This window comes from Amphiprion ocellaris, chromosome 20 (assembly GCF_022539595.1).
Source record: "Amphiprion ocellaris isolate individual 3 ecotype Okinawa chromosome 20, ASM2253959v1, whole genome shotgun sequence".
In the NCBI taxonomy this organism is placed as follows: domain Eukaryota; kingdom Metazoa; phylum Chordata; class Actinopteri; family Pomacentridae; genus Amphiprion; species Amphiprion ocellaris.
Window position 1 is genome coordinate 7,918,299 of NC_072785.1, and position 27,882 is coordinate 7,946,180.

A 27,882-nucleotide genomic window follows, 5' to 3' on the forward strand; every position below is an offset into this window, starting at 1 on the left:
TGAATCAAATTTTAAATGCAAAACATATTAAAGGCACTTTGGAGAAGATATATTTGATAGGACAACCCAGGGCAGTATAAACACATTTGGTACCACTTCAAAATCAGCTCAGGTTATTTTCTTTGTTTTCCTTTTACTGATCGATTTTGTCTGGCCAGATGTATTTCAATGTGCGCTTTACAGCTGGAGGAGCTTTCGGAGAGCACTTGAATGCAGCACATGACGGTGCGCATGTCCTGTCATATGACTCCAGAGAGAGAGAGAGAGAGAGAGAGAGAGAGAGAGAGAGAGAGGAGGCGCTGCTCATTTTCCCCACATGAGTGCAGCATTTACCCTTAACCCGGACCTCCCCCCTCCCCCTCCTCCCCCCCTCCTCTGGGTATTTTACGTGAAGAAAGAACTGCTGGATGTTTTTCATATTGTTTTCGGAGCGATGCTCTGAAATCTGAGCCTCTAGCATTGAGTGTGCTGTGCAGTTTCCACAAGTTTTTTTTTTTTTACAGTTTTAAACCACAAAAAGCCTCTCTCAAGGTGACTGCAAAGACACTTGGCTGAGTGCCAGCCAACATATCAGCTGACAATGTCTAAAAAAGCAAGTGTCTCTCTTTTTTTCCCCACTCTCTATCCACAGCTAAATATTTATTTTTTTGCTCCCAAGTTGGGTCACATACACCTGCAAAGCTGGAAATTCCAAAATTTGCACAAGGGGTGCTCTGTAGCTGCCCTCACCAAACGGCCCACAGTTCCTGAATGATGCCTAGCTCTCTCAGCCCCATGTATCTTTTATAGAGTCTACATAGCATGCATTATTCAGCAATAACACACGGCCCATCTGGACTGCTGTGAGTGCGTTTGTGCATGCGTGTCTTTGCAAGGGTGTGCGGTTCGCAGTTAACTTTCCTGCTGTGCAATTTCACCATTTCACGCCACATCCAGCAGTGCTTGAAGAGCTAAAGAATTAGTATTTCCTCTGTAATTACAACCAAGGTAACAGTGCGTGTGCGTTCGACGGTGGATGCGGGGAAGAGAAAGACTAGGATGTGGAGATTGAATGTGTAGCAGTACAGATGGCACGTTCAGGATCAAGCTCTTTCATCATACCGTTGCTCATTAATAGAGACGGGAGTGCTGCCCTAATTCCATAATTCCTAAATCATGCCAGTTAGTTGAATTTGAGGAGACAAAAGTAGAGGACAATAGCGTTAGCCTGTAGTCTAATGATGTGTCTGAGAGAGAGCAAGAAGGCAACAGAAGGAGAGATGAAGGGACTGAAAGAAAGAGGAAAAGAACGGAGAAGGGTCGCCATCTGCATTTCCTGGCTTTGCTTTTTGCTTGTTGCCAAAACCAACATCATATAGGCCAAATTTATTCTTGCCAATTATTGTCCCATGTGCACGCCAGCCAATGAAAATGGCTTAAATAATCAAGTGATTAATTAGATCTGGAAGAGAATACAAGGGGGTATAATAGTGCAAGTATGAGCATGTGTGTCATAGCCCACATCACTAGTTTCTCATGAATTCAAGGAGCACATCTGCTAATTTCTGGCTCCGTTCCAGTAGTATCACTCATCCATCTCTCCTCTCACAAGGATTGAGACATGGGAATGTTTCGAGGCCGTGCTTGATCGGGCTTAATTTTACATTAGGCTAATTCCGCTGGTACCTGATACTTGTCGGGACAAAGAATTGGCTGACCAAGCGTGCGTCTCAATATTCAGAGATAATTTCATTCCCCTCGTCTCCTTTTCGCTGGAATCTCCGCTTTCTCCGTCTGAATTGAGCTCTCATATGAAGCAATTTGAAGGAAACCAGAGACATTGATATCCATTAGCCCGCTTTGCACAGGAGGGCCAAACACGTCAAGCCGAGGCTCATCTATTATTCATGCACCTCAGTTTTCCCCCCAAAACAACGTTTCTGATATTCTTTTTGCATCACTCTGCCAAAAGTGACAGTGTCAGTAGTTTCAAATAACGCTTTTAAAACAGAGCTGATAAATGTTTCAAGCAAGCACTGGCCCTTACAAACCCCAACGGGAGAAAAGTGTCTATTGTCTGTCGGTCTATTTATGTTCAGATCTGCTGAAAACCTGCTGAGCTTAAGGAGGGAAGGGAATTCGCTTTTTAAATATTTAGCTTTCTTGTGAGGTTAAATCAGCCTGTGATTGTTCCATGTTTTTTTTTCTCACGGATGCATGATTTTAATGGACATATTTTCTGTGTTGGGGATCAAACCGGTCACTTTGCAGGTTCAGGGTTTTCTCTCTAAGGGCCACACATTATACACTGGTCAGTCACAACATTAAAACCACCTGCCTTACAAACCCCAGCGGGGAAAAGTGTCTATTGTCAGTCTGTTTATGTGCAGATCTGGTGACTTTTTAAATATTTAGCTTTCTTGTTGGGTCGAATCACCTTGTATTTCCATGTTTTGCTCATGGATGCATGATTTTGATGGGCATATCTCAAATCTGTGGGCACTCTCTCTAACCAGAGGGCCACATATTACACACCGGTCAGCCACAACATTAAAACCACCAGCCTAATATCATGTAAGTTCCTCTTCCGTAGCCAAAACAGCTCTTGTACATTAAAGCATGGACACAGGACTGTTTGGAGGTGTCTTATGGTGTCTGGCATTGGGACGTCAGATCCTTTGTGTCTTGAATCTTTGGGCTTTTGGGTTTGTTCTGTTGATTCTGCAGATGCGCAGTCCGGTTGGAATCTGGGGAGTTTGGAGGCCAAGTGAAAGATTTGAACTCTTGGTCGGGTTCCTCGAACCATTTCTGAGCAGTTTTGGCGGTGAAGCTGCTGCCATGTTTGTATTTGGATTGCAGCAATGTTTAGGTGCGTGTAGCATTTTAGTTTTGTTGCTTGGCTTAATGGAACCACTGTACTACATGTCCATGTTGGATATAGTCAGGTTTTAAGGATTACAAGGTAAAATTGTGACCAATAATGGGTTCTGCAACACAAATTTTTGCTATTTTTTTGTGGGACTTTTCTCAGATATGTACTTTTACATGAAATAGTGGTACATATGAACTTGTGGAGACTCACTTATTAAAATTAAATCATGTGAGTAAGTGTACAGCACTTGTAGGTGAAAATGAATACAACTCATAAGCCACATTTCCATTCAAATGTAACACAAATTGGAACCAAATTTCAGAAAAATCTAAACAAAACAACAAACAAAAAAAGGGAAAAAGATGCAAATTAACTGTTGTGCAAATATTTTGTGCTTGGTCTATTGAAATAAACAGCTGTTGACAGGTGGGAACCATAAAATCATTTCAGGAGAAGAGAGCAAAATGAGATGCCATAATTAAGCAGCACCTGCCAAACCTCAAGCAAAGGAAATGTGACACGTATTTGCTTTATGCTATCTATTGATTTTTGTGTATCATTTAGAAATTTTTTTCTTGTTGCTCCACATACCTTACGATTTTTTCTTCAGCATCTTTTTGTTTCTGTAGTGACACAGCACTTTTAGATGATACTTAGGTTGCATGCTTCGTCCATTTTCTCACATTTTTATCAATACATTAGCTTGTCTTTTCCACTTCTAAATTCTTGAACACTTAAAGAACAATACAAATTGATGGAAATCATAGCCTGCATATTAAAGATGGACTTCAACCTGCATTCCTTCTAATGCCAGGAAAGGGGCACCGCCTCGAATTAGAAAAATAAGTCTGATTATAAAGAAGTATGTGAGAAAATGACCCTACTACTCATTTGATTTACTACCTTAGTGAATATTTTGTAAATGTGTTTATGGCCTCAATTGTTAATTTCAAGTCTCCTTTAATACAGCATAATGTTCATTTTATAAATTCTGATCCCATTTAGAGTAAAACTGACCAAAAAGTAGATTAAGCATTAGCATGTGGTCATTAACAAGCCACTACTGCATGGGTATACACAGAGTCCCTTGGTTCTCAGTCCGATCCACCTGTCGCTTATCACTTCCAGTTTCAAAAAAAGCAAGATGGTGATAGACATATTCCAAACTTGAAGCTTTAAAATAGTAGTCCAAAAACCAGTGGGTGACATCTCAGTGGTTACGAACATATTTTATAGAATCTATCATGGAGATATAACAATAGAGACTTAAAATATAGTAAAGGGCCCCAGCTAAAGACTGACAATACAAAAAAGCTGATCTAAGTTTTAAGGAAAATGTATAGAATAACTAAATGTATCGGAGTAAAAACCACAGCATTTTCCTCATGAGATGAAGTGGCTCACAGGTGCAATGAAGCAGAACATAGAAATATCAGACATACCTCCGAACTGTACTTAAACAACAGTAACTGAGGTCACGAACTTGGTTAGTTTAGGCCACCCTGCTGGAAATCTGATGGAAACAAGAGAGGAAAGGCTATCAAGCTATTCAGTCTCCATGTTGTCAGCAGTTCAGATTAGCTGTCACATCGCTGAGGGAGAAACAGCTGAAGATTGGAAAGGGTGATTTCATCTGAATAATTTTATGCTTTGACTGGCAGAGCTCAGCGCTCACCGTCGTAAGGTTTTGACGTCAGAGGAAAATAAACTGAGAAAAATCAAGACCCAGTGTAATACAGAAATACAATCATTTGAAAGAGAGAGAGAGAGAAGAAAAACATAAATGAAAGTTAATTCACATTTCCACTGAAGAAATTCCACTCACTTGGCTTGTTTTTCGAGTAGACAAAAAGACAATCTTTATTTGTGTGTTTCTCTCCTTGCTCTGACTTCTGTGTTTACTTTTGACTGACTGACTTTAATGACTGAGGTCAGCTTCCACAAAAACACCACGAACAGAAAAGGAGACAAACTCATACATGACGCTCAGACCTGGAGGCATCCTACTACCACTACCAACCATGGATCACAAAGCAGAGAAGAAGAAGAACAATAGAAGGACAGCATCAGTGGAATAGAAGAAGAGAAGACACATTTTTTTAATCTTCCACAGGCTATATCCCATCACTGCATCCCACACAGGAGTAATTAACAGTGATTTTAAATGCTACAAAAATAAGATGAAATAGGGAAAGAAGTGCTTCCCCTTGTTTGTGTTTCCTTGTGTGTGTGTGTGTGTGTGTGTGTGTGTCTGTCTTTGTACATGTGTGTATGTCCATGCCATGTCTCTGTAAAATGTCTACATCTGCATTTGCTTCTCTACATATGTGTATATCTGTACATGGGTTGTCGTGTGTATGCATGTGTGTGTGTGTGTGTGTTTGTGTGTGTGTTCACAGTGCTTACTCATTATGTTCACTTCCCAAACATTAAAGAAGTCCCATGATACGCACACGCTTCCTCTCCCTCCACCTCCCTCCTCCATGCTCTCTTTGTGCCGTTCCCATGTCCACGAATGCTCCCAAAATCAAAGACTGTGTGTGTGTGTGTGTGTGTTTGTGTATTAATGTGTGTGTGTGTGTGTGTGTGTGTGTGTGTGTGTGTGTGTGTGTGTGTGTGTGTGTGTGCATGCGCATATGTGTGTTTTTGTGATGCTACCGCACACACACACACACACACACACACACACACCTCGCCTCATTTGCCACAGTCTATGTGCTTCCCTTATTGGTTTAACCCTCGAACCCGGGACCAGCTTCAGTCAGTGTTTATGTCCATTGTGATCTGGCCTGGGCTCCGAGGGCTGATTTCCAGTCAGTTTCACCCTGTGGGTCCATTTATCTCCTGGCCCGAGCTAATCCATCAACGACTAGAAAGCCAAGACGGGGAGAAACCGTGTGTGAGGAGAGAGGTCGAATTTTCCTTTTGATGTCTTGAAAAAAGTCTCAGGGAGAGCAAGAGAGCAGTAGCAGGGTGATTATTTTTTTCTTTTTCCCCATGAAAAAATATATCATCATTAGAAACAAGATTGATCTGAAGGTTTCACAGTGGTCATGCAACTTGAGTGTCGCCTCCTTTTCTCACCTGTCCTCTGTTCATCCTTAGCGTCGCCCCTCCCCTCCCTCCTGCCCGCCTGCAACCCCTTCAAAAATCCCCCCGACCCGTTCGTCCTGCCAGTCCGAGAGAAGGTACTGTAAGTGACCACAGTCATAATAATACAGAAAGACAAAGAGGTGGGTGACCAGTGGTACATTCATACATGAGAAAGTCATGGTTCCAAAAGTCACCCGACCCAATCGACATTAGACAGTGCTGAAGATGCCTGTGCTGGCCAGGCATGTGATAAATGCTTTGTTTAGAAACATGAATAAGACAAAACACATCCCACCTGAAAATCTACATCTCATCAGACCCACCCAGAACATCCCTACACCCTCCCACTGAAACAGGCTATGGTTATACTTGTCATCGTGATGGGATTTTTTTTTATATCACATTGCTGTGAATCTACACTGAGTCTGAAAATTTCAACATGTATAATATTACAATTCCCATATTTGTCTAAATCTGTGCTTGCATTGTCTTCACCCCCCTTCTTTTCTGCACTTTCTCCTCCATGCATTCGCTCTTATTCTCATTGGGAGTTGGAGCCGGTCCAGATTGTATGGAATTCCAATTACAATGCAAGCTTGGCCACTTCCAATTCTTGGTTTGAGGATGAGATAGCAATGTGAGCAAAATCCAATTTTTGTGCATCCAGGCCTATCGCTTAATGCATCCTGCCGTGATTGGATGATAGGAATTGCACTGGAACGACAAGTTTAATCATAGCCGCGGCTACATCCACCCCATCAGTGGCCAAGAGTCAATAGTCAAATCAAAAGGACCCCCTGATATGAGTGCAGAGACATTTCTCTTGTGTTTTTCAGCGAAGAGGTGCTGTTCCACCCAGAATCAGAGATGAAGGGCAACTTTCCAGACAGCTCCAGACCCAGCCCATGTCAGCCAGGCCTGGGAAAGGTGTCCGTGGCTGGGCCATGAAAAAGAGGGCTGGCAGTGGAGGGGAGGGGGTGGTTGGTGGTCGTATTGAGGTGGAGGTGGGAGGAAGAGGAGGAGGAGGAGGGGGCGGAGACAGAGGGCTTCCCTGAGGGGTGGTGGATTTAGAGGGACAGCCAGCCCAGCCCGTTATCCCTGGGTGGGAGCTCCAGGAAGAGAGAGGGGAGGGAGAGGGGTCACAGCCAGTAGAGGAGTCCCAGGGACAGTGAGGCCAGAGCAGCTAACGGGGCCACGGACCTCCAGCTCTGACCCCCGTCAGTCAGGAAGGGCTCCGGAGAATCGTATCCCGAGCCATCTGAAACAGAGAAAAAAAAAGGAAAAAAACGACAAAACATCTGAACTGAGGGGGACACAGAGACAGAGACAAAACAATCTAAAACAAAGCGGAGGAGAGTGGATTTAGCGAAAGGGTAGACAAGTGGAACTGCCGGGGTGTGGGTGTGTGGGGGGGTGTGGAAAAAGGAGCGACAAGCCACAAAACTCAGCAAGGAAAACGCAGAGTAGAAGGCAGAGAAAGGGATGAGGAGAAGGGAAAGCAGGAGGAGGAGAAGACGACAGCAACTGAGCTCTGCAGGGGGTTTAACCAACCTAATTACAGTTTAATCACAGAGACTCAGAATCTGGAGCAGCTGACATACACACACACACACACACACACACACGCACACAAAAAAACACATGTGCATCCGCTCACAGCTCACTCCAGCGACAACATTTCACACACGAGATGGAAGTTGCAATGTCAGACACATTATTTTAATAGCACAAAAACTCAAAGAGGAGCAGCAGCAGTGACAGAATAAAAGAATGTATGTTGTTTCAGTAATTATGGAGGAGGAGAGAATTTCCTTCGCCCTTAGCGAGATATGGAATGATCTGAGCCGGGAAATCTGCGAAAGCTGAGTCTCTTTTATGAGGATCTTCAAAGCCGTGTCATTATCTAGGGAGATGTGTTACTACCCAGGTTTGATTCTTTAGGTGGGCTTAGGTTGAAAACTCATGAGGCGGAATCGGCATTAGAGGAGAGGTACAGGTAGATTTTTCAAGATAATGCAAGCGTAGTGTAATTCCTGCCACAGTCTGATCCTCGTGTATGCCAGGGCTTCTGCTGAGTTATTTTTAAACGGCATTATCATAGGGCCAACATGGCACACTTGTGTGAGCCATGTTGGGAGCAATTTTGAAAGGATCTCACCAGACTGCACGATGTCTGTAAAGTAAGAATTGTGTAGCTTCTGCCTCATCTTCTCATCATCTGCCTCATACATTAGGGAAACTTTCTGTTTAAAAAATGCATTTATTAGGTGAATGTCTATTATTAGATTTGAATGGATACAACAGGTTTATTATTAGCTTGCTCTTCTTGTTTCTTATGAGTGAATCCAGCAAGAAGTGGAGTGATGTTGGGGCTTGGTAACATTTTCAGAGAGCACTTTCAGCCTGCTCTGTTCTCTTTTTACAAGGACAGAAGGTCTCCCTCACACCCAGTGTGATGTGATGTGATTTGATGTGAAGTGCGTATGCCACTTTGTGCCGCGCGCGTCCCCGTACGCGTGTGCCGGCGCTCGTGCGTGCTTGCGTGTGTGAATGTGTCGCAATGTGTGCGCGTGCGTGCAAAGGTGTTAAAGTGTTGCCTGGCTGGTCTGTGAATCAGAGCAGAGAGTGTTGCCGGGGCATTCTATCAGACCCCTTATTCCACCTAATTTTACTTTGATGGCCAATCTGGACCTTTGTGTGCGTTTATGTGAGCGTGTGTTTGCGTGCGAGTGTGTGTGTGTAGTCAGAGCGTGACTTACCTGGAGGTCTGACATACACCTTCAGCTTTAGACATGCCCGTCCCACATGGTTTGGGTGAGGAGACGCTGCAGTAAGAGATTGAAAGCGGAGATTAGTTTCGAAATGAAATGATTTGTGCTGCTGATTGCACCCATAAAATACATTTAATAAAAGTTTTTTTAAACGCTTTTCTGTGTTCTCAAAAAATGAGGTGAGGGCCTTTATTAGGTATCTTGTCATCTTCAAGTGCACAAATTGAAAACAAATTTGTTTTCTAATATTCACCAAATAAACAGTTAAAAAGACAGGACAGCAACAAGTCACTTTCTATATTTTATTGTTGTCTACAAATACTATAAAAATCTCCATTGCTGAATTCTCCTCAATTAGACTGAATATTGGCTTTTAAATGAGTTTTAAATAATTTGCACCTCTAGTGTCTTCTTTGGCTTTGAATATTTCCTAAAAAATGTGCATTGACCATCTGAATCCCATAACCTGTCAGTCAGTTTGAAAGACAGGCTATCTTTTTTTTTAAAAAATCACCAAAATGGCACCATTTATCAAAGCCAGGAACTGTAAAAAACGTAAAAAGTGGTAGATGTTGACATTTCTGACAGTTCTTGCACTACTCGTCATAACTTAACCAACTTTAACCTTAAAATCATGATATTAGTCACTTTATTCTACATGTTTAATTTAAAAAAAAACATTTTAAAAAACTGTTTCAATGAATCAGATTCTGTAAAAAGAAAAAAAAATCTGTGCTCCTCAATGCAACTGTGAAGTCATTAGTGACTCAGCTGCAACAAATAATCATTTGACAAAAATTCAGGGACTTTTTGGCTGAACTGCAGGCTTTGTTTACATAGAGCAGACAGAAGAAAAGTGTAGAAACAAATTAAAAATGCAAGTAGTAGAACATCTATAGTATATAGCATACATTTTCTCCCAGTATTGGAAATGAATCTCAGCACTGTGAATAATGTTGCACATGTTCATTCAAATTTTTAAAATTTTTTTTAAATAAAATAAATAATTCCAGAAATTCATCTTTCGTTTTTTCAGTTTTTTAATGATTTATATCGTAAGTTTACACTGCACAAAATAGATTTTTGAGTTCTCCCTGCTTCAGCCACGGTTGTGCCGTTTCCATAAAAGTGAAAGACTTTATATTGCAGTTAAAAATGAGCCCACAGTGAGTTAAAAATGTGACAGAAGCAAAAGACACCCAGAAACCACTTGGGGTTCAGATGGTTAATCCACTCCTGAAAATAGTCCCCAATGAATATTTACTTCATTTCAGTAATGATTCTACAAAAGACAACAATATGCAATTTTTAAAGATAACATTATGTGTTTATGGCCTTTTTTAAGACACATTATTATGTCTTGAGTGCCACAGGGTGAGTGCTGCAGCCGGGATATGGAGGTCAGAAAACTCTGAGAGACATTATTGTTGGCGATGGTCTTCTGACGACAGTAAGAACACGAGAGAATAAATGGAGCCTTATTATCCTTCAAGCAATAATGCGGAACCCAGCTAAATGCCCTTATCTTTTCAGCTGGTATTCTAATTTAGTGGTGCCTGTTCTCAAACAGATTTAGTAATTATTTAAATTGCCTGCTTCTCCCAGTCAATAATCCAGGCTTATCGGTGACTGGAGGGTGACAGGTTGTGTCGCCACTACAGCCAATGTATAGGAGACAGGCAGAAAAACCTCACTTAACACACTGAGGATGAAGAGGCAGAGAGAGAAAAATTAAGACAACATAATTATTTGACAGAAGTTTAGTCTCTAAACATCTGCAAGACAGTTTAAGAGTGTCCTTTGTTGGTTTATTTTTGTTCACAAAGGAAAAAAGCTTTAACAAACTTGAAACAAACATGTCAGAGATGATTAATCAAGAGTAGCTTTTGAAATAAAAGAAGATATGTTTTGGGTTAACATGTCATTTGGCAACGTTTGTTATAATTTGGCATCAGTGCAGTCAATCATGCTGCTTACTGCTGTCTTCAGGGCATTTAGCACTTCAAGCAGTTGCAGAGTTTTTTTTACATTATGTCCTTTTAAGTTCACTTAGAGTGTGAACTCCCATAAACATACCAAGCACTTCAGGCTATGTAAACAAGTCTGTGAGGGATCAAGCCGTACACTGGGATTCAGTCACACTCACATTCATACCTAAGGGAAATAACTGACTCTCAAATCGACCTGACTTGAATGTCTTTGGAATAGGGGAAGGAAAAATCCATGCAAATTCCCCACAGATGCAGGTCCTTCTAGCCGAGAGGTGACAGTATTAACCACTGGGCCTCTGTGCTGCCCACGCTGAATGCCGAAAGAAAAAAAAATGAGAAAAATGTTAAAAAGTTCCCGTGATTCAAACTTCAAAGTAGAGTAAATGAAATTGAATCTGGGTTTTTAGTCCCACCTCACTCTGATGTGAAATAGAACTGGAGACCTTAAAAGGGAGATGCTGAACTGAGTCTACGGCCGCTCGCGCACACTGACGTGCACGCTCACACACACATATGTGGATGTGTAAAAGAATGTGCACACACGCTGATGGGTGCAGAAGGGGTGCGTGGAGACCTATTGGCCTTCTCCCTTGAGGAAGTCTGCATAGCCGGAGCCCATAGTGACCCCACAGAGGACCATCATCAAGATCCACGGTGCACAGGAAATAAATCTGACCCTTTCTCTGCCCTTTCCTCCCTCTCCTTCTGCCCACTACTCCTCCCTCCATCTTTCTTTTTGCCCTTCACCTTCTTTACCCCTTCATGCCGTACCGATAGCCCACTTCCTTTCTCTCAAATCTCCTCAGATCATCCACCAAGTGTGTCTCGTCTCCATGGGAAGCACTTCAGGCCTGCTGTCACGCTTTCTCTACTCTTGTACGTCTTTGCTTCTCTGAAAAATGACACGAAGAAACGTCCAGAAGTGGATTTTTCTCCCCTCAAACAATTTCCACTTTAGTCATTTTTTAAAAAGTCTTATCAGCTTTCTCAGCGCCTCTGTTTCCCAGCACATCCGCAACCTAACGTCTCCTGAAAAACCCATTGAAAATCACTCAACCTCATCAAGATGGCAGCTGGGAAGAAGTAAGGGGTGGAGAGGACCTGTCAACATGTCAGCCACATGACAAATACCCGCATCAACACGCACAAATGGGCGCACGCTCACACAGGTCTGGCCACAAATCACCATCGCAGATCAATGCGCCTCATGAGCATCTGCGGCGAGAACACACACACACACACACACACACACACACACACACACACACACACACACACACACACACACACACACACACACACACACACCCACACACACACGAACACACACGCACACTCATCGGAAAGGCTGGGCGGTTGGAGCTGTCAGCGCATCATCGTTCCACATCAACACTGACCTGTGCTTGAGTGTGTGCGCGACTGTATTTGTGCACGTGTGAGACAGTGAGAGACAAAAATGTGTGTGCGGTTGTCAGTCAAGATGATGGACATGGCCTTTCACGGACTCACAATCGCTTGACAAGTGACCCCCGCCAACAGCCCGCCTTCCCCCTCCCCGGCAGCACATACACACATGTATTCAAACACACAAACACTCCAGTCATGTGGAATACACACTACCCTTAGGGGTCCCAGGAACACAATACCATAGTCAGCAACTATACAACTCCGGAGAGGCCCTAACCATCCTTACATGTGGCTGCGAAACAAAAGAGTGTGTGTTTGTGTGTGTGCCGACTGGGAAAAGTGCAGTGTGACATCGGGCGGCTGTTATCGTCGCCTCTTTGGCTCTCTGACTTTCGCCTGCTGTGTCTTTGTGCAAGTGGAGACAACAGACTCGGACAAATATGTGAAGATACCAAACGCAAATTTTTGAGGTGACACAAAACTTCTGCAACAGTGTGACACATTGCATTTGTTTTTTTTAGGGATTGCAGTACAAATACAAAATCATTTTACTGCATGAGAAATAAAACCTTAATGCGAGGCTGCTATGCAAAACTGCATTTACAACTTTGCAGCGTCTTGCTTTGGCCGGTGGCTCCCTTGCACTCTCTGAACGAAGACAATGTCGCTGTAAAATGAGAATCTCCGTCCAAGGGCAAAAAAAGTGGAGAAAGAAATCCGTCACACTTGCATGCCGACCTGAAACTGGTGGCACAGGACCTTCATCCCATTATGAGTCACGGCAAGAATGCATCATCTCCTGCTAAAAAGGTTAAGGTCAGCTTTCAGCCGGCTGTGCGGTGGTAATACATGAAGAAATGAGGAGACCTGTGTCAGGGCTGCATACTGGCAGAAATGCCAGGCGGGTCAGTGGTAAAAACATCATCTTTTTTGACAAGATAAGGTCTAGTTTATAGAAAAGCACCTGCACAGCTCATGGAGTAACTTTCCTAACTGGGTCTCAAGAAAAGGAATTTATTTACAAATGGATTACTTTGTGAAGTAGCCTGACTAACGTGCATTTTTCAAAAGGTTAAGTGTATTTGTGAGTTTGCACACCTTGACTGGTCACTGCACGGCCGCTGGAGACTGTCCTAACCCAAAACACAATTGTTTGTTGAAAAGCTCAAGTACATTTTGCTGACAAGTAACTTCTTGTGGCTGTGTGAATTATTACTGTCCTCCCTCTGAAGAATAGCTTTGTTTCTACATGTTTCCCTGGTGGTTTGCGGATTTAAACAGGCAATAAGCCCAGCAGCTCCTACAGCATCCAAAGGAAAAAAACAGCACTTTTCTGAAAGAAAAAGTTTGGACATTGAGAACAAAGCTTTTGAAAGTCAATTTAATGTGCTTTTCTGTGATTACCAACTGATCTTGCACTAAGTTGTCCGGATGCGGTAAATCTATCCCACCCATCTGGCACACTGAACAGCTGAAAACAATGTTTAAGAGTAATTTGAAGCTACTATTTGTCGTATGCCTGGTGGGGGAATGATAGCGTTTTAACTCTGTTCAGGAAAACAGTCTCAGGGGGGCAAGGCCCATCTGTGATACTAATACATCACTTGTTGAAGTGAGGAGAAACATCAATACAGCTAATATAAAAATGATTACAAACTACGCCTGGCGACATTTTTACCACTTTGCTGAGCACACCGCTTATGATCTCGGCAGAAGCAGAGATACATCAAGAAATAAATGGGAGCGAGTGAGCGATGGGAGGTGTATTTATGTGCGCCTGTGGGTGTACGAGCGACATGGTGGGCTGTGTTTGAGAACTCTCTCAGTCAACTTCTGCTGATTGCATATTTACATATTGTTTACAAATGCATATTGAGCAGGAGCATGGAAAACATGCAAACACAGGCGAACTTGTGCACAACAAACAGGTGCTACCTGTGCACAAGCTCTCCGCTCACACAAAGAGGCACACGCTTTACTTAGCTGATAACCTACAGATGTAGTAGTACTCGTGTCCGGGCCTGAACTCGAAGCCCAGGGAGAACGGAGTGAAGAGCTGGAACTTCTCTGAGAAGCGCAGGGGCCCGTCAGGACCGCTGGGACGGTTGCACTCCCAGCGCTTGAAGCCACGCATCCTGTGCTGGCAGGAGGTGTAGCCCTCGTGGTTGACCATGAACAGAATGTAGCGCTCCATGCGCCCGTGGGACGGAGGACCCTCGTAGTAAGGACAGTAGATGTCTAGATAGTCATTGATGTTCACCGCCACCCTGTACTCTCCGTGCCAAAACCTGCACAAAACGGAGAAAACAAGGAATTAAAAATGAATAAAAAAATAATCTCAAACAATCTGGGGAATATGCATGGAACCAGTGGGCAGAGGTCAACGAGAATACTTTACTGAGGTAAAAATGAGATTGGTGAAAAAAACCTACATCCCTGTAAAAACTATGAATATCTACTACCAATACTGGATTTCTATGTGACTGCACAGCCTGAAGGAAACTGTGGTGAATTCTCCACTTAGTGTAGCTATGCTGTGTAGTGGAACTGTATGAAACCCAGCGATTGCTGTTGGGATTTTTGTGTGTTTGCATATCTCCAGAGGAAGATCAGGGGTCGCAGTAAGCAGTGGAACAACAACCCTTAGAGCTCCCATATGTTGCTCGAGGACACTTCAACAAATGCTTTTCTGATGGAGGATCTTTAAACCACCTGAGTCATTGCAGCACATTGTAAAAACATCCTAGAGGGCAATTTTATGTATTCACTTATTTAATAAAAAAAGGGAAAAATCAATAAAAATCCCGCTGGTAACTGGAAAAGTTTGTATCGTAACCAATTGTATTTGAATAAAGCTTATCCTTCATGGGATTAGTAGCATATTTGAAATATAATATGAGCTTTTTTTTCCCAGTCGGAGCGCTTGAATGAGCCCACTGGTATGATACTCAAGAGAAGTGGGTCATGTGATGGTAGAGAGCACACATTATTATCCAAACCCCTAAAGCGGTGTATAGAGGCGGCTGTGAATGTCCACTTAGTTCAGTACACATGCGGATCACTGGGGTTTGGCATGATTAATAGAAGTGGGTCAGAGGTTAGTGAGGAAGAAATATTAATGCAGTTTTTCAATATTCCTTGCCACATTCCTCCTTCTGGCATACAGTAAAAGAGCTCGAGTAAAAAAAACGCAGGTAGCATATGGAAATACACGAGACAGTGCTTGAACTCGCGGCATCTCCTCTCATCTTTCCTCAACCGCCTCTGCTGCTCGGTTTTAATACATTAAAAACATATGGTTGCCTTTCTCCCTATATAATATCGCCTCTATTTGTGTTTATGTGTTGGTGCCAGCGCCGCTTATATTTTGAAACTCAACTTCTGTTTACAATCTTGAAGTCACTGGAGTGAAACAGTCTCTCTTGAAGGATAAGGATGCCTGATATTCTATATTTTTGTTATTGTCAATGAATTTCATTAGAAGAAGACCAAAACCAACAACTTGAACTCAGTGACTCCAAACTTTTTTGACTCCAGTGTCTTTTGTGGTGCTCTGATTTTTTTTCCATAAATCTGGAAAAACAGGTCAATGATACTTATTTTTGTCTTTAAAAAAGGCTAAATTATCACTTAAAAGAACTGAATCCTGAAGTTTCTAGAACATGTGAACCAATCAGGATTAAATTAGGGACTATTTTCAGCTGTCGATTGGTACACAACTGATAGATTGTGTATGTGCAATTAATCACGTATTAGCTACACAAATCGTTGGATCATTAGTATAGTAAAAATAGAGAATATCACCAGTTTTACCCTTTAAAAATGTATTAATATACTTAAAAATCTTATGCTGACAGCCCCAACAAAAGACCTTTTTTTCTAAATTAATATAAACTATTAATAAAACTTATTTTACATCAATATTTAAAAACTGTAGACTTGTTTAACTTGTCTTAAATACACAGCAATATTATTTCATGTATAATGTCACTTTCAAATCAGCACCATTCTGCGAGAAAACACAAAACATCAGTATTTTTAAATATTTGATATTTTGGACATTTTATTCGCTAGCGCTCCATAAATAATATGTCCCAAGGGTTTGTCTTGATAATCTCTTTTGTTTTTGCATCTTGCATCTAACAAGCCGTGCTATTTCAAAATTTCACTTTGAGACATTCTTCAGATAAACATCTCAAAGAGAGTTTAAATTAATCAGCGCAGAATCAGAGCGAAATATCAAATCAAATCTTCGCAGACATGCTTCGAGAGTCGTCACTTCTTCAGGTGTTCGTCATTATCATCCTCGCTCCTGGTGGCTACGATCAATTTACGTTCAAATGTGGCACGTCAAATATGTTTAAAATTCAGTCGCCGCATGTTATCAAATCTTGTTTTGTTCGAAGCTTGGTAAATTTGAGATGCAGGAAAATGTCTTCAATCAAATGAGCATAAACAAAGCCAGTTGTTGGCCAATCTCATCGCCTCAGATGGCGCGCAACAGACACACACACGCTGATTGAGCTTTTTAAACAAATTCATCATTTTCCCCCCTCACCTTGGCAGTAATTGATTGCCGGGAATGAAGACATTTTGGTCTAAGCACTTTTGGTTAGCGGGATATTTAGCTTTGGGACAAATTATCCCTATAACGGCAGTCCTATCTCTTTCCCAGAGGGCAAATCAGGAAGTGAGTTAGATGTGAAATGAGCGTCTTCATGCTTCAGTGCCCTATCAGGGCGTGTTTCGTAGCTTCTAAAGGGATCCTTGAATAGATCATTTAGAAGCATTGATCCACTGGGGAGCTCCTCTCGGCTCTCTCTGCTCCCAATCAACTCTGATTAACAACTGAAGGAGGAAAGGCAAGAGAGAGAGAAACAGAGGGAGAGATGCACAGAATGAGAATAAAAGCACTGAAAAGCAAAGAACAGAGGGAGGCAGACAAAGAGAGAATAGGTAGGGGAGGAATGTAAATATGAGTGGTGTGAGGACAATAGACAGGAAAAGACAAGAGAGAGGAGGAGGGATAATGAGATTGCATGAAAATGAGAACAAAAAAGAAGGAAAGAAAGAGTAGAAGAAAAAAGAGCAGATGGAAGAGGAGTTTTTTCTGTCTTTTGTCTCCATTTGTACGACTGTGGTTTTCCATCTGAGACAAATGTGCTTTGCCTATTGATTGCGCTCTGATACATTTATGGATGGCTAGCATTTGAGCATTAGTACTTCGGGTGCACAATGAAGTCCGTGTTTACGTGCTGGTATGCGGCCGGCTGAATAGTGGCTTGGTAAAGTGGGTCTCCACGAGTGAGGATGCTCAATCCAAGAAAGGGCTAATGTGCCAGGATACATTAGGTTGTATTAAGCCACTCAGCGCCCTGCCCTGCTCCTGTGACACCGTCTGCATCCCTAATACGCCGCTGAGCCGAGAGGAAGCTGCAGGTGCAGGTGTGTGCCGCCGCACTCGGAGCTGTTAAACCCGCCGCCGCGTTCTGATGAGTTTGTGTGTCCCCATATCCTCTCCTCTCAGGCTGTGTGTCATTTGGAATTAAACACACACACTGCACTGACCAAAAAGACATGAGAATGCACTCACACTTATGGCATGTCTCTTTCTCAGAGAGTTTGTGTGCCGTGTATGTGTGTGTGTGTGTGCTATTGGTGTAGGGAGTGGGCGATCTTTCTTTTCATGTGGATATGTGCTTATTTTGATTCTAAGTCTGAGGGAAGGACTCATAACACTGTAATTAAAACTGAAATTAATGAAGCTTTATCAAAGTTTTTCTTTATGATACTGTCATTAATTGGCCACTTAACATCTCTTGAAAATGTTTTTTCTTGCAGAACTCCTTCCTCCTTAACACCTTTTGCACATCCATCAATGATCCTGGATGCGATCGCAGCAGACAGACTTATGACTGTGTTAAAAGATTTAAACGCTGTTATTGTCGTGCGTAATAATGAACAAGTTACTAGTGTAATGAAATTTTTAGGGTAGGCATGACGTAAATGTCATCATCTGCAGAGTCCATGCGAATTTCAAAGTAGTACATTCAAGACAACTTTGCATCTGTGTGTCTATGTCTTCAACTGAGTATTAACCCGTTTGTGCATTCATGGCTGTATACCTGTGTCTAATGTTAGGGCAAAAGAGTCATAGGAGTTCAAAGCTACACCATTTTCAATGTGACATAATCAACCAACAATACCAACCAAAGTTTGATTCATCTCAGTTTTCATAAAATACTTAGAATGTTATGAGAATGTCATATTTATTTAAAGCCCTTATGAGCATGCAGTTGTATTTTTCAAGACTGCAGGGGCTCAAAGAGGTAGAACCAGAAAGACAAATCTGCAACCAATGCAGCATTTTACAGAGAATGTGTACACAGAATGCAAGACTTGGACCCCTTTTCGTTAATCTGACTGTGACAACTTCATATCTGAATAAGCACCAGTTATAGCTCCAGTTAAAATGGCAATTTTATATAATTACATACAAGAGTACTTCAAAAAGTTACTGGAAACAAGGGGTGTAACTCCCATTTTGGGCCAAAACTGCATACTATAAAGTCTTATATCACTGTCCACAAAAACTCAAACATTTAAAGCAATCAAGGAATAAAAGGGAGGAAAGCTGTTATTCCATGACAATACATCCATCCCCACGCACCTTTCTAACCATCTGACTTCTGTTTCTTAAACTGAAATCCCACTTTGTTTTCAGAGTCAAGAAAAGGTTGTGCATGCTGTTGAGTATCTGGAACCTCATAATGCGACCTTCTTTCACGAAGGGATAATGTAGCTTGAACATTGGTGGAGCAAGTGCATTGAACTATGTTGAAAAAAATAATACAAGAACTATCATTCTGCTGTGGCGTTTTCTGGAGAGGCCGAATACTTTTAACGTACCCTTATAGTTCGGATCTGGTAGCATTCATGCATCACTTTCAACATGGAACAAGTGTGAACTACATGCAGTTACATTAATAGATATGTGTGCAGACTTAACATGGCCCAGAAGAAGAAGAAACTCACTCAGGTAAGTTTTTAGAAAAATCTTTGTTATCTTTTAGGTAAACTTGTTCGCCTATATCGATTTTTAGCTACCCACTGCATTCGGACTGAGTGATGATCTTGTTATTAATTTAGGTGTTTTGCACAATCTCATACATGTGTTACTATCAAAGTTATGTCTGAATGAATCCATGATAAACATCATTATAAAAATGGAAAAAAACTTATTTCCATGTCTAAAAAACATTAAAGACTGCTTAATTTTTCAATATAATTGCTTCATTTTTCGACAAACTGTAAATTCCACCAAACCTATTCCACCCTAATAATCCAGCAGATTCTATAATACAGTAATAGAAAATTCTACACAAAAGAGGCTTTAAGGTAGCTTACAACAAAGTACAGTGCAAAATTACACACTAATCCTTTTACTCATTCTGTGTAAACCCTTATCATCAGTGTATACTTCTTATTTTCTGGATGATAAAACTTGATTATCTTTCATTTCCAGAGGAAGATGTCTAAGTGTATTTGTAGTATACTGACAGTCAATATAATTTTGACATGTAAAAACTACCAAAAGCTTGATAATTAGGTTCAGGAGGAATTGGAGAAGTTCAAAACACTATCATGTTTTATGCTTTGGAAAATCTCAAAATATGCTCGTAAAGCACATTGCTGTTAAAGTGCATGTTACTCAGTGCACGGTCTTTTTAGATTTTTGTTCTGCCGCTTGAAGCCATTTCTTTTTAATACTGTCTGTGTGTAAACCTCCGCGATGTGATATGATGGTTTGCTTCGTTCCTAATCCCCTGACGTCTCACAGATTCTCCTCACTTTCTCAGTGCAATTGAATTGTCTGGTGAGGTTAGCCAGATGCAGCTGAAGGACTCGGCTTTTTGGCTGCTGCTGGCTCTCATCTGGATGTAAAAGGCTCATTCACTGACTTGGACCACAATCAGTGGAGAAGAATCTGTGAATAAGTGTTTTCTATGTACATGTCAGGATGAAAATGAAATTGAAGAGTTTTAGAGTTGAAATCAAGAGAAAAAAGGGTTCTCCGGTTGTCTGTGGATGCAAGTTCCTCCATGTACAGTAATAACTGGGGTAAGTCTGTGAGTAGTGGCCACTCTTTAGTATTCTGGCACCACTGAGTCATCAACATCATCTTCTCAACACGGCTGTGATCAAAGCTTCTGGTTGGAGGAGGCTTGGATGTTTACCATACCTGCCTGCATCCTAAACAGCAGGCCGGATCAACCAACAAACATCAAAGGATGCTTCAGTCTCTTCACCATTCTCTCTTTTGCCCTCTCTCCTTATCACCAGGTCATCCTTCTCTCTCTATGTGCACAACTTTCTCTTTTTCCACCAGCTTCACTTCATCTCCCTCTGCCACTCCTACTAATGTGGCATTTGCACTATGGCCTAAAAAAAAAGAAGCGTGGCTCTGTGTGATGCCAGTCAATCAAAACGCTCTCCAGTCGCTATTGAGATTTTAGTTAAAATGAGAATTCAAAGGAGAAAGACGGGGCTGTCTTCACAGTTAAATTTCCGAGCTCACGAATAGCAAATGATGCAACATTTCAAAGTACAGTCAAAAAATAGGTCTTCCTGTGCACAAAAAGGAGGCTTTATATATGCAAAAAATCCAACAACTCCACCTAAAATTAAACCTAAAACAAGCAGGGCAGGACGGCAGTATCAGAGACCTCCAGAAAGGTTACAAATCACAGTTGAGCTCTGTAGTAACATCGCCAGATATCTGTCTGAGCTCCTGATGGATGAGTCATAATTATACTGACTGCTAGGAGGCTTTGAATGTAGGGCTGAGTGAAAATGTATCATGATAAAATGTTGTATTTCAGTCGATACAGATAATTATTGATCATTTCTAATGGAGGAAAAAGGTTTGGTGAGAATTAATCATCTCAATTTCAATTTATTCACTTTAGCCTATTTATCAAGATATAACGTAGGGAAAGACCGATTTTCAGCCTGGCTGATTATTGTGGCCAACATTTGGCATTTTTTCCGATTACTGGCATCTGTATTATATTGACTGATTATTGATAAGTTAAATGTGGTACTTCAGGTCTGATGCAGCCACTTCTCCCTGTCTGTGGTCACTCTGTGGTCTCAGAAATGTCTCTCAAGCAAAGACTGTAAAAACTGAACAAGAAACACTAACCCTAACCCTACAAAACAGGAAATTAGCTACTCTCACAGTGGCTAAGACTGCACTAACAGCTTAGTTAGAAAGCAGCCACAGATTACCCCGAAACATTGTCTGGAAAACAGCAATTAATAAGGCTTTGGATCTCAGTGGGCAATGAAAGTGACAGAACAGTGAAAGATTAAGAAAACAGAAGGACAGCAGAGGTAACTGGAGGAGACAAATTGATCAATCTCAGGTGATCTCGCATAAACAGAGGAGAATGTCCTGATTTAATCACTCCTTTTTCTATTTTACATATTCAGTTATAGTCACCCTTATCAGTGAAGAAGCCTAGTTATAAATGACAGGTCTACTGCCATCGCATGCTGTTAAAACATTATATGTAATGTATATCGGTTCCAAATATCAGTCATTGGCTGTTCTTACCACCAATAATTGGCAGTGGTATCAGCACTTTAAAAAAGAAAAACAACATATTGAGTCTGAATATAAAGGTAATAATTTTAATTATTACAATTATTTAAAACAGATAAATTACCTACAAATAAATAATGAATTAGTATCAAGGAGTTGTCTCACCTTGATACACATTAAATAAGGAAAGCAAGTGAAGTCTGGAGGCACATGGACGGAGACCAGATCGTTGTGATGCGCTGAGCTTAAGGTTCAGAGTAGTTGGCCAGGACGGGTGTCACAAGACCGGCATCCATATACACACCGACAACTGGCTTATGAGCAAAGCAGGCCGCTGGGAGTGTGTTGCTTAGGTGAGTGACACAGGGTCATGGGTGTTTTTTTGACGGCGAATCAAGTCTCGCACGGGTAACCTCAATCTGAGGCTACAGCGTGGACAAGAGGCCTCGGGGAAAGCAACAGAGGGCAAAGGGGCTCCGGTATTAACTGATATGACAGGCTGTTTATGAGCTAAGGAGGGAGCAAGCTTCAAGTTTGGTCATGCAACTGTACTTTGCGGTTTTTTTATGTGCTTTCATGGCGTTTTGTATCTAATGCATTTTGCACTGGCATTTCCTGTGTGCAGACAACTTCTACATTGCCTTTGTGTGTCTTTTTTTCCTGTATCTGTAAATGCCCTGCACTTAAATAGAACCTTTTCCCCCTTCAGGCACTTAAAAGTGATGTACAGTGTGTTTCCATTCATGCATTCGCACACACCAGTGACATGCAAGGTGCTCGCCTGCCAGCGGGAGCAACTCCAGAGTCTTGTGCGAGGACACTTTAACACTTCTGGGATTCAGCTGCCAAAGATGCAATTAGTGCACAATCCACTCTACCACCTGAGCCACAGCTGCCATTAAAAAGGAACAACAATGTTAAAAAAGTCCCACCCTTGGCCACTTAGTAGAGCGATGATGCAGTGTTTTTATGTGTGGTTGACAGCTTTGGTAGTACCACGTGCAAGAATGAACTCCATCAGGTGACACAATTCTCATATAGTCACAGTTGATGGGAGTCAACAAACATCCAGCGGATATGCGCCAAAAAAAAATCTACATCCGTTTCCATGAGATTAGGTTTTAAATCCATCCAGATGAGCATTTTAGCACCATATTACAGTCTTTGTACATATGAGATGCATGAAAACACAAACGCTCGGTTTCAGTTTCTGTCCGGACGAAAATGCAACACCGAGTTTTCCCAATAGAATGAGGCAAGCAGCATTTCCTGGAGTCTGGACACAAATGTATGTAAAAAACTAAAACATATTACTGGTGACATAGACAAACACTACTAAATAGCATACTTACATATAAATAAATCAGGATTTTAAAAATATACTTTGCAGATGTTTTACAAGTAGGGAAATGTAGTTAACAATCCGTGGACTTTGAGTATTCGGTGAGAAACACATTGAATGTCAGTAAAAATGGAAGTAAAACACTGGAAGAGCTGAGTGAAATCAAACTTCTTTAAATGGATAAGGAAGAAAGAAGAAAAAAATTCTATGGCTTATTCATCACATTGTTCCGTCTTTTTTTTGGAAGAGGAGTGAAGAAGGACAGGTGGATGAATCAGATGAGGATCGATTTTCAATTTTTGCAACATCCAATTCATCTTCACATCTTCAGTTGAGGGCAAAAGTTATGAAAATTCGACTTTGGTTGCCAGCTTCTGTCTGGATGCACGACGGGTAATACTTTCTGCCAGCACCGAATTTCTAATCCTTCTCTTATTGAAAGTAATGAACATCCGGTTTGCTCTCTACCACATACCAACACAAATAGATTGCACCAGTATCATTTCCTAACCATGGCAAATTCCACGAACCGTGGGCCAAATGAAAATGCGGGAGTCCTTTATTGAACATACAATTTCATATTCAGCACATGAAATGTGCAAATTTCACCTCATTTGGCTTTTTGGCAGGAATAAACTGCAGGCTGTTTTCCTGGACGTGTGCGGTTGCGTTGCTGTCTCAGTCTGCTGCGCCACACTTTCACTCATTCTCAATGTCTCTCCAATTAACTCCACATTACTCTCCGTTTCTATCTCTCCATCTTCATCTGCCGCTGTCTTCGCTCTGTCTTCTGCCCCTTTTCTTTGCTTTCTTTCCCTCAATCTTCATCTCCACTCACTTCTGCCTCATTTGCTTTGCTCTGTGTCCCCCTTTTTTCCACTTCTTCTTCTATCACTTTCCCTTCAGGAGCATTCTTTGACATTCTACTATCTCCTCTTTTCAGTCTTCATGACTCTCATTCCTCCCGTCTCTGCTCTCTCCTCTGTCTTAACTTTCTCCCCCTTCCTCCCCCACCATTAATGTATTTTTATTCCCTCCACCGTGCCTTCTTCTGCTTTCTGCTTGTTCTTTTTGAATGTTTAAAACAACTCCTCTGCACAAATACACACACACACACCCTCGCTAAGACTCTTTAGCTGCTTTTCTCTCAGCATGAGGTGTTCCTTTCCTCATGCTGCCGTCTCCCACTGATGTGGAAAAGTAAATATGTTACCTCCCTCCACACAAATACAACACAGACATATTAACACATATGACACATTAACACATGCGGTACAATGTCGAACCAAACCGACACGCGGGGAAATATTGGGATTCATAAGCACAGATGTACGTGTTTAATTATGTAAATTAGCTCTTGATCCTCATTTCTGTGCAAACACACGAGAACAACAAGAAACACACATATATTTCCTACTGTACAAACACACACACACTGCGGAAAGCATGCATCAAAAAATAAACCTGCAGCCAACACACACTCTCCAGCTCAAGTTGTGTTGTTTTGACAAGTTCCACATCTGTCACTCTGAATAATATCGCCCATAGATCACTGTGGTGACATTCAGCACGTCTGAAAGGTTATTATGTATTTCTTCAAGACAGGCTACATGGTCCCCCTGCGAATTAAGCGCCGCATGTGCCAATCCCCGCCAAATTCGCACAGATACGTACGCAAACATGCATACAGTCATACAAGCAGACACCCACGGATGGAATTAACGTAATAAATCTCGTTCAAGGCCCCCATGGAAGGATAATTGATGGAGTAGCTGGAATATTACACACAAAAAAAGCAAAGACTGAACAGACCCAAAGCAAGACAGCTAGAGTGACAAAGCCACAGATGGATGGACAAGCAGGACGAGTTCGTGAGACGGACGAGAGGAGAGCTCGGTGCATCTGACAAGCTGACAGACAGAGTGCATGATATGCCTATATCAGTCTCCTTGTTTTCTGAGGGGCATTCACCATGATGCAGCACCGGCTTTGGCGCCGTCGACAGCATAAACAGCAGCGGGGCTGTATTGGTATCGACAAGGTTGGCTCCAAGCGACGCTGCGAATCAAGGAGCTGATGGCCGGTGTCCAAGCAGACCAATAGGAATCACTCAACGAGGGTGGAGTGTGGTGGGGAGTTGCAGAGATGTCACGTCTCCACAGAGTCAATGTTTAAAGAAGGGAGAAGAACTGGCTGATTTATTTTTCATTCCCTCAATACTCGTGCAGGATTTTGTGATGCAGTTTTAATGACTTTTTTTTTTCAAACTGGGAGACATTTTTGGCTGTCAATCAATAAGAACCACCACTATTTTGTTAAAAAAATGACCAGAATGAAAGTTTTTCACTGCACAAAATGTCCTATATCTGACTTGGATACCAACTTTGCCTTTTTGGGAGCAGAGCTGCAAAACCAAACCCTTCATGGTTTAATTTTGTTATACATTAATGATCTTTAAACCTGTATTCTGCACCATGACTCCTCAGGTCTTAGAGTCAAACACTCTTAAATATTCCATAGTTATAGACAAAAAGGATCATTCATCTATTGATTTTGTTAAAAATTTTGGGTACAAACTTTGGGATTTTATGTTGTTTTAAAGTCTCCAGGAAATGATTTTGTGTTATTTCACTCTCTAGTTACCAGTTTGCTCACAGATTTACAGGAGAGCTATTGAAAGGGGTACTTTTATTGTTTTAGGTCATGTTTTGTCCAAAAGTTTGAGTGTTTTCAGGAATTTGTTTGTGCTGTATTTTATGAATTGTATTAATTCAAACTTGGGAAAGCACTACTACTGCATTAGCAATAAAATACAGAGGTTACAGGGTTTTTCCACTCTTTGATTGCCAGATTGATCAATAAAATGACAGTAATTATGATTTAAAAGAAAATGCTTTTAATGTTTTCATGAAAAATTTCAGCAAAAGTTTCAACAGATTTATGTTTTTAAGATTTTGTTGTGTAGTGTCCATATTTGACCATTACCAGGAAATGACTGTATTGTTGTATTTCATTGCTATTAGTATATTCCGTACTTGTAGAGCACTACTACTGCTTCAGAAAAAAATAAAGGGTTTATTTGGTTATTTCACTCTCTGATTACCAGTTTGATCAACAGATTTACAAAGAGAGTGGCTCAAAATGGTCATGTTTTTATTATCTTAACTCAAATTTTGGTTATAGACTCCAATAGCTTTATATGTATTCTGCTTTTGTGTTGTTTTTGGTGTCCATGTTCGAGAATTTCCAGGCAACAGTTTGCTTTGTATTTCACTGACTTCGAATTTAGTCCGTACTTCTGAGACACCACTACTGCTTTAGACAAACAGTGACTTTACTGGGTTTTTCCACTCTCTGTTTACTAGTTTGATCTACAGATTGACAGGGACAGTGACTGAAAAGAATCATGCTTTTATTGTCTTAGCTCAAATTTCACCCGGAAAATCCCAACAGTTTTATGAGTTTTTTTTTGGAGTTTATGTTGTTTTAGGTCTTCATGTTTGCCAATTTCCAGGAAATAAATTGTGCTGTGTTTCATTGACTTATATTTAATCTGTATTTGTGGAACACCACTACTGTTTTAGAAAAAAATTAAGGTTTTATAGGGTTTTTTTTTCACTCTCTGATTACCAGTTTGATCGACAGATTGACATTGAGGGATTGAAAAGGATCATGCTTTTATTGTTTTAGCTCAAATCTAGCAAAAATCTCCAAATGTTTTTATGTTGTTTTAAGTCTCCATGTTTGAACATGTCCAGGAAGTGATTTTTGTTGTATTCTGTTGACTTGTATTTAATCTGTACTTGTGAAACACTATTACTGCTTTAGAAAAACAGTCATTTTTACAGGGTTTTTCCGCTCTCTGATTAACAGTTTGATCGACAGATTGACAGACAGAGTGATTGACAGAGTGGCAGCATGATTATGTAACTGACCGATTCAGTCAACCAGACGACTATCTGGCTTGTTGGCCCACTGACTGACTGGCTCATTAACTGACCACCTGCATAACTGCATGAAAAACTGACTGACTGACTGACTAATCTTACACTTGAACAAACTGGCAGAGTGTCAAGCCGACTGACTTATTAACTGTCTGTCTTGCTTCGGCATCACCCTCTGGCTTAAGGATCTTCATCTAATATGGATGGGTTGATCCAGATTGACGAGGTGAACTAATCCATGTAGTTTGGGTCAAAGCGTTTGAGCCTCTGTGGGTTGCAAGTCGCAGAGGGCAGAGGGAGCGAACGGGGGAAAGCTGGTGTATAGATTGCTTTGCAGCATCTCTAATGAGTAATTAAACACTTGAATGGAGTCCAATTAAGATACACACTGTGTTTGCAGGCACGCACACACACATGCAAACGCACACACGTATCCAAATGTCGACGCACAAGTAAACATCAGCATGTAAACAAAATCAAAGACACATCAAGAAGCATGCACGCTGATACTAATAGCCAAGCGCACACATTATACGTACAGAAACACACACACGAGTCTCCCCACATTAAGTGGAGCCATATGTGCTGAATGTTGTACGTGGTTCAGGATGGACTGAAGGTCAGTGCCGTCTGACTCTAATTGCCAGCATCTCCTGCAATCCCTTCATCCCTCCCTTTGCCTCTTTTTTTCTGCTCCGCATGTGTCCGACTCTCCATCTCTCTCCCAGCTCAAATCTCTCTCGGATCCAAAGTTCTGCCCACTTCTCTTTGTGTCAATCTCTCTTCCTGTCACTCAGTTTGAATTCAATCTCGGTGCCCAATTCCAAGGTGCAAAAGCCAAAAAACCAACAAACAGATTCTGAGCAGAGATTGTCC

At 41.4% G+C, this 27,882-nt stretch overlaps 1 protein-coding gene across 2 annotated transcripts in view; it reads right to left on the bottom strand.

Moving 5' to 3' along the window:
- Positions 1–4,926: 4,926 nt before the first annotated feature.
- efna2a (ephrin-A2a) overlaps positions 4,927–27,882 on the bottom strand; it is a 92,142-nt gene continuing 69,186 nt past the window's right edge. The window contains exons 2-4 of one of the 2 annotated variants that reach the window (XM_023272356.3): positions 14,109–14,401; positions 8,704–8,769; positions 4,927–7,202 (exon numbers count right to left, since the gene is read on the bottom strand). In XM_023272356.3, coding sequence (XP_023128124.1) covers positions 7,084–7,202; positions 8,704–8,769; positions 14,109–14,401 — 478 coding nt within the window. In that variant the 3' untranslated portion in view covers positions 4,927–7,083. Of the gene's footprint in view, positions 7,203–8,702; positions 8,770–14,108; positions 14,402–27,882 lie in introns of both variants that reach the window. The other variant, XM_055006175.1, reaches the window with a different exon arrangement.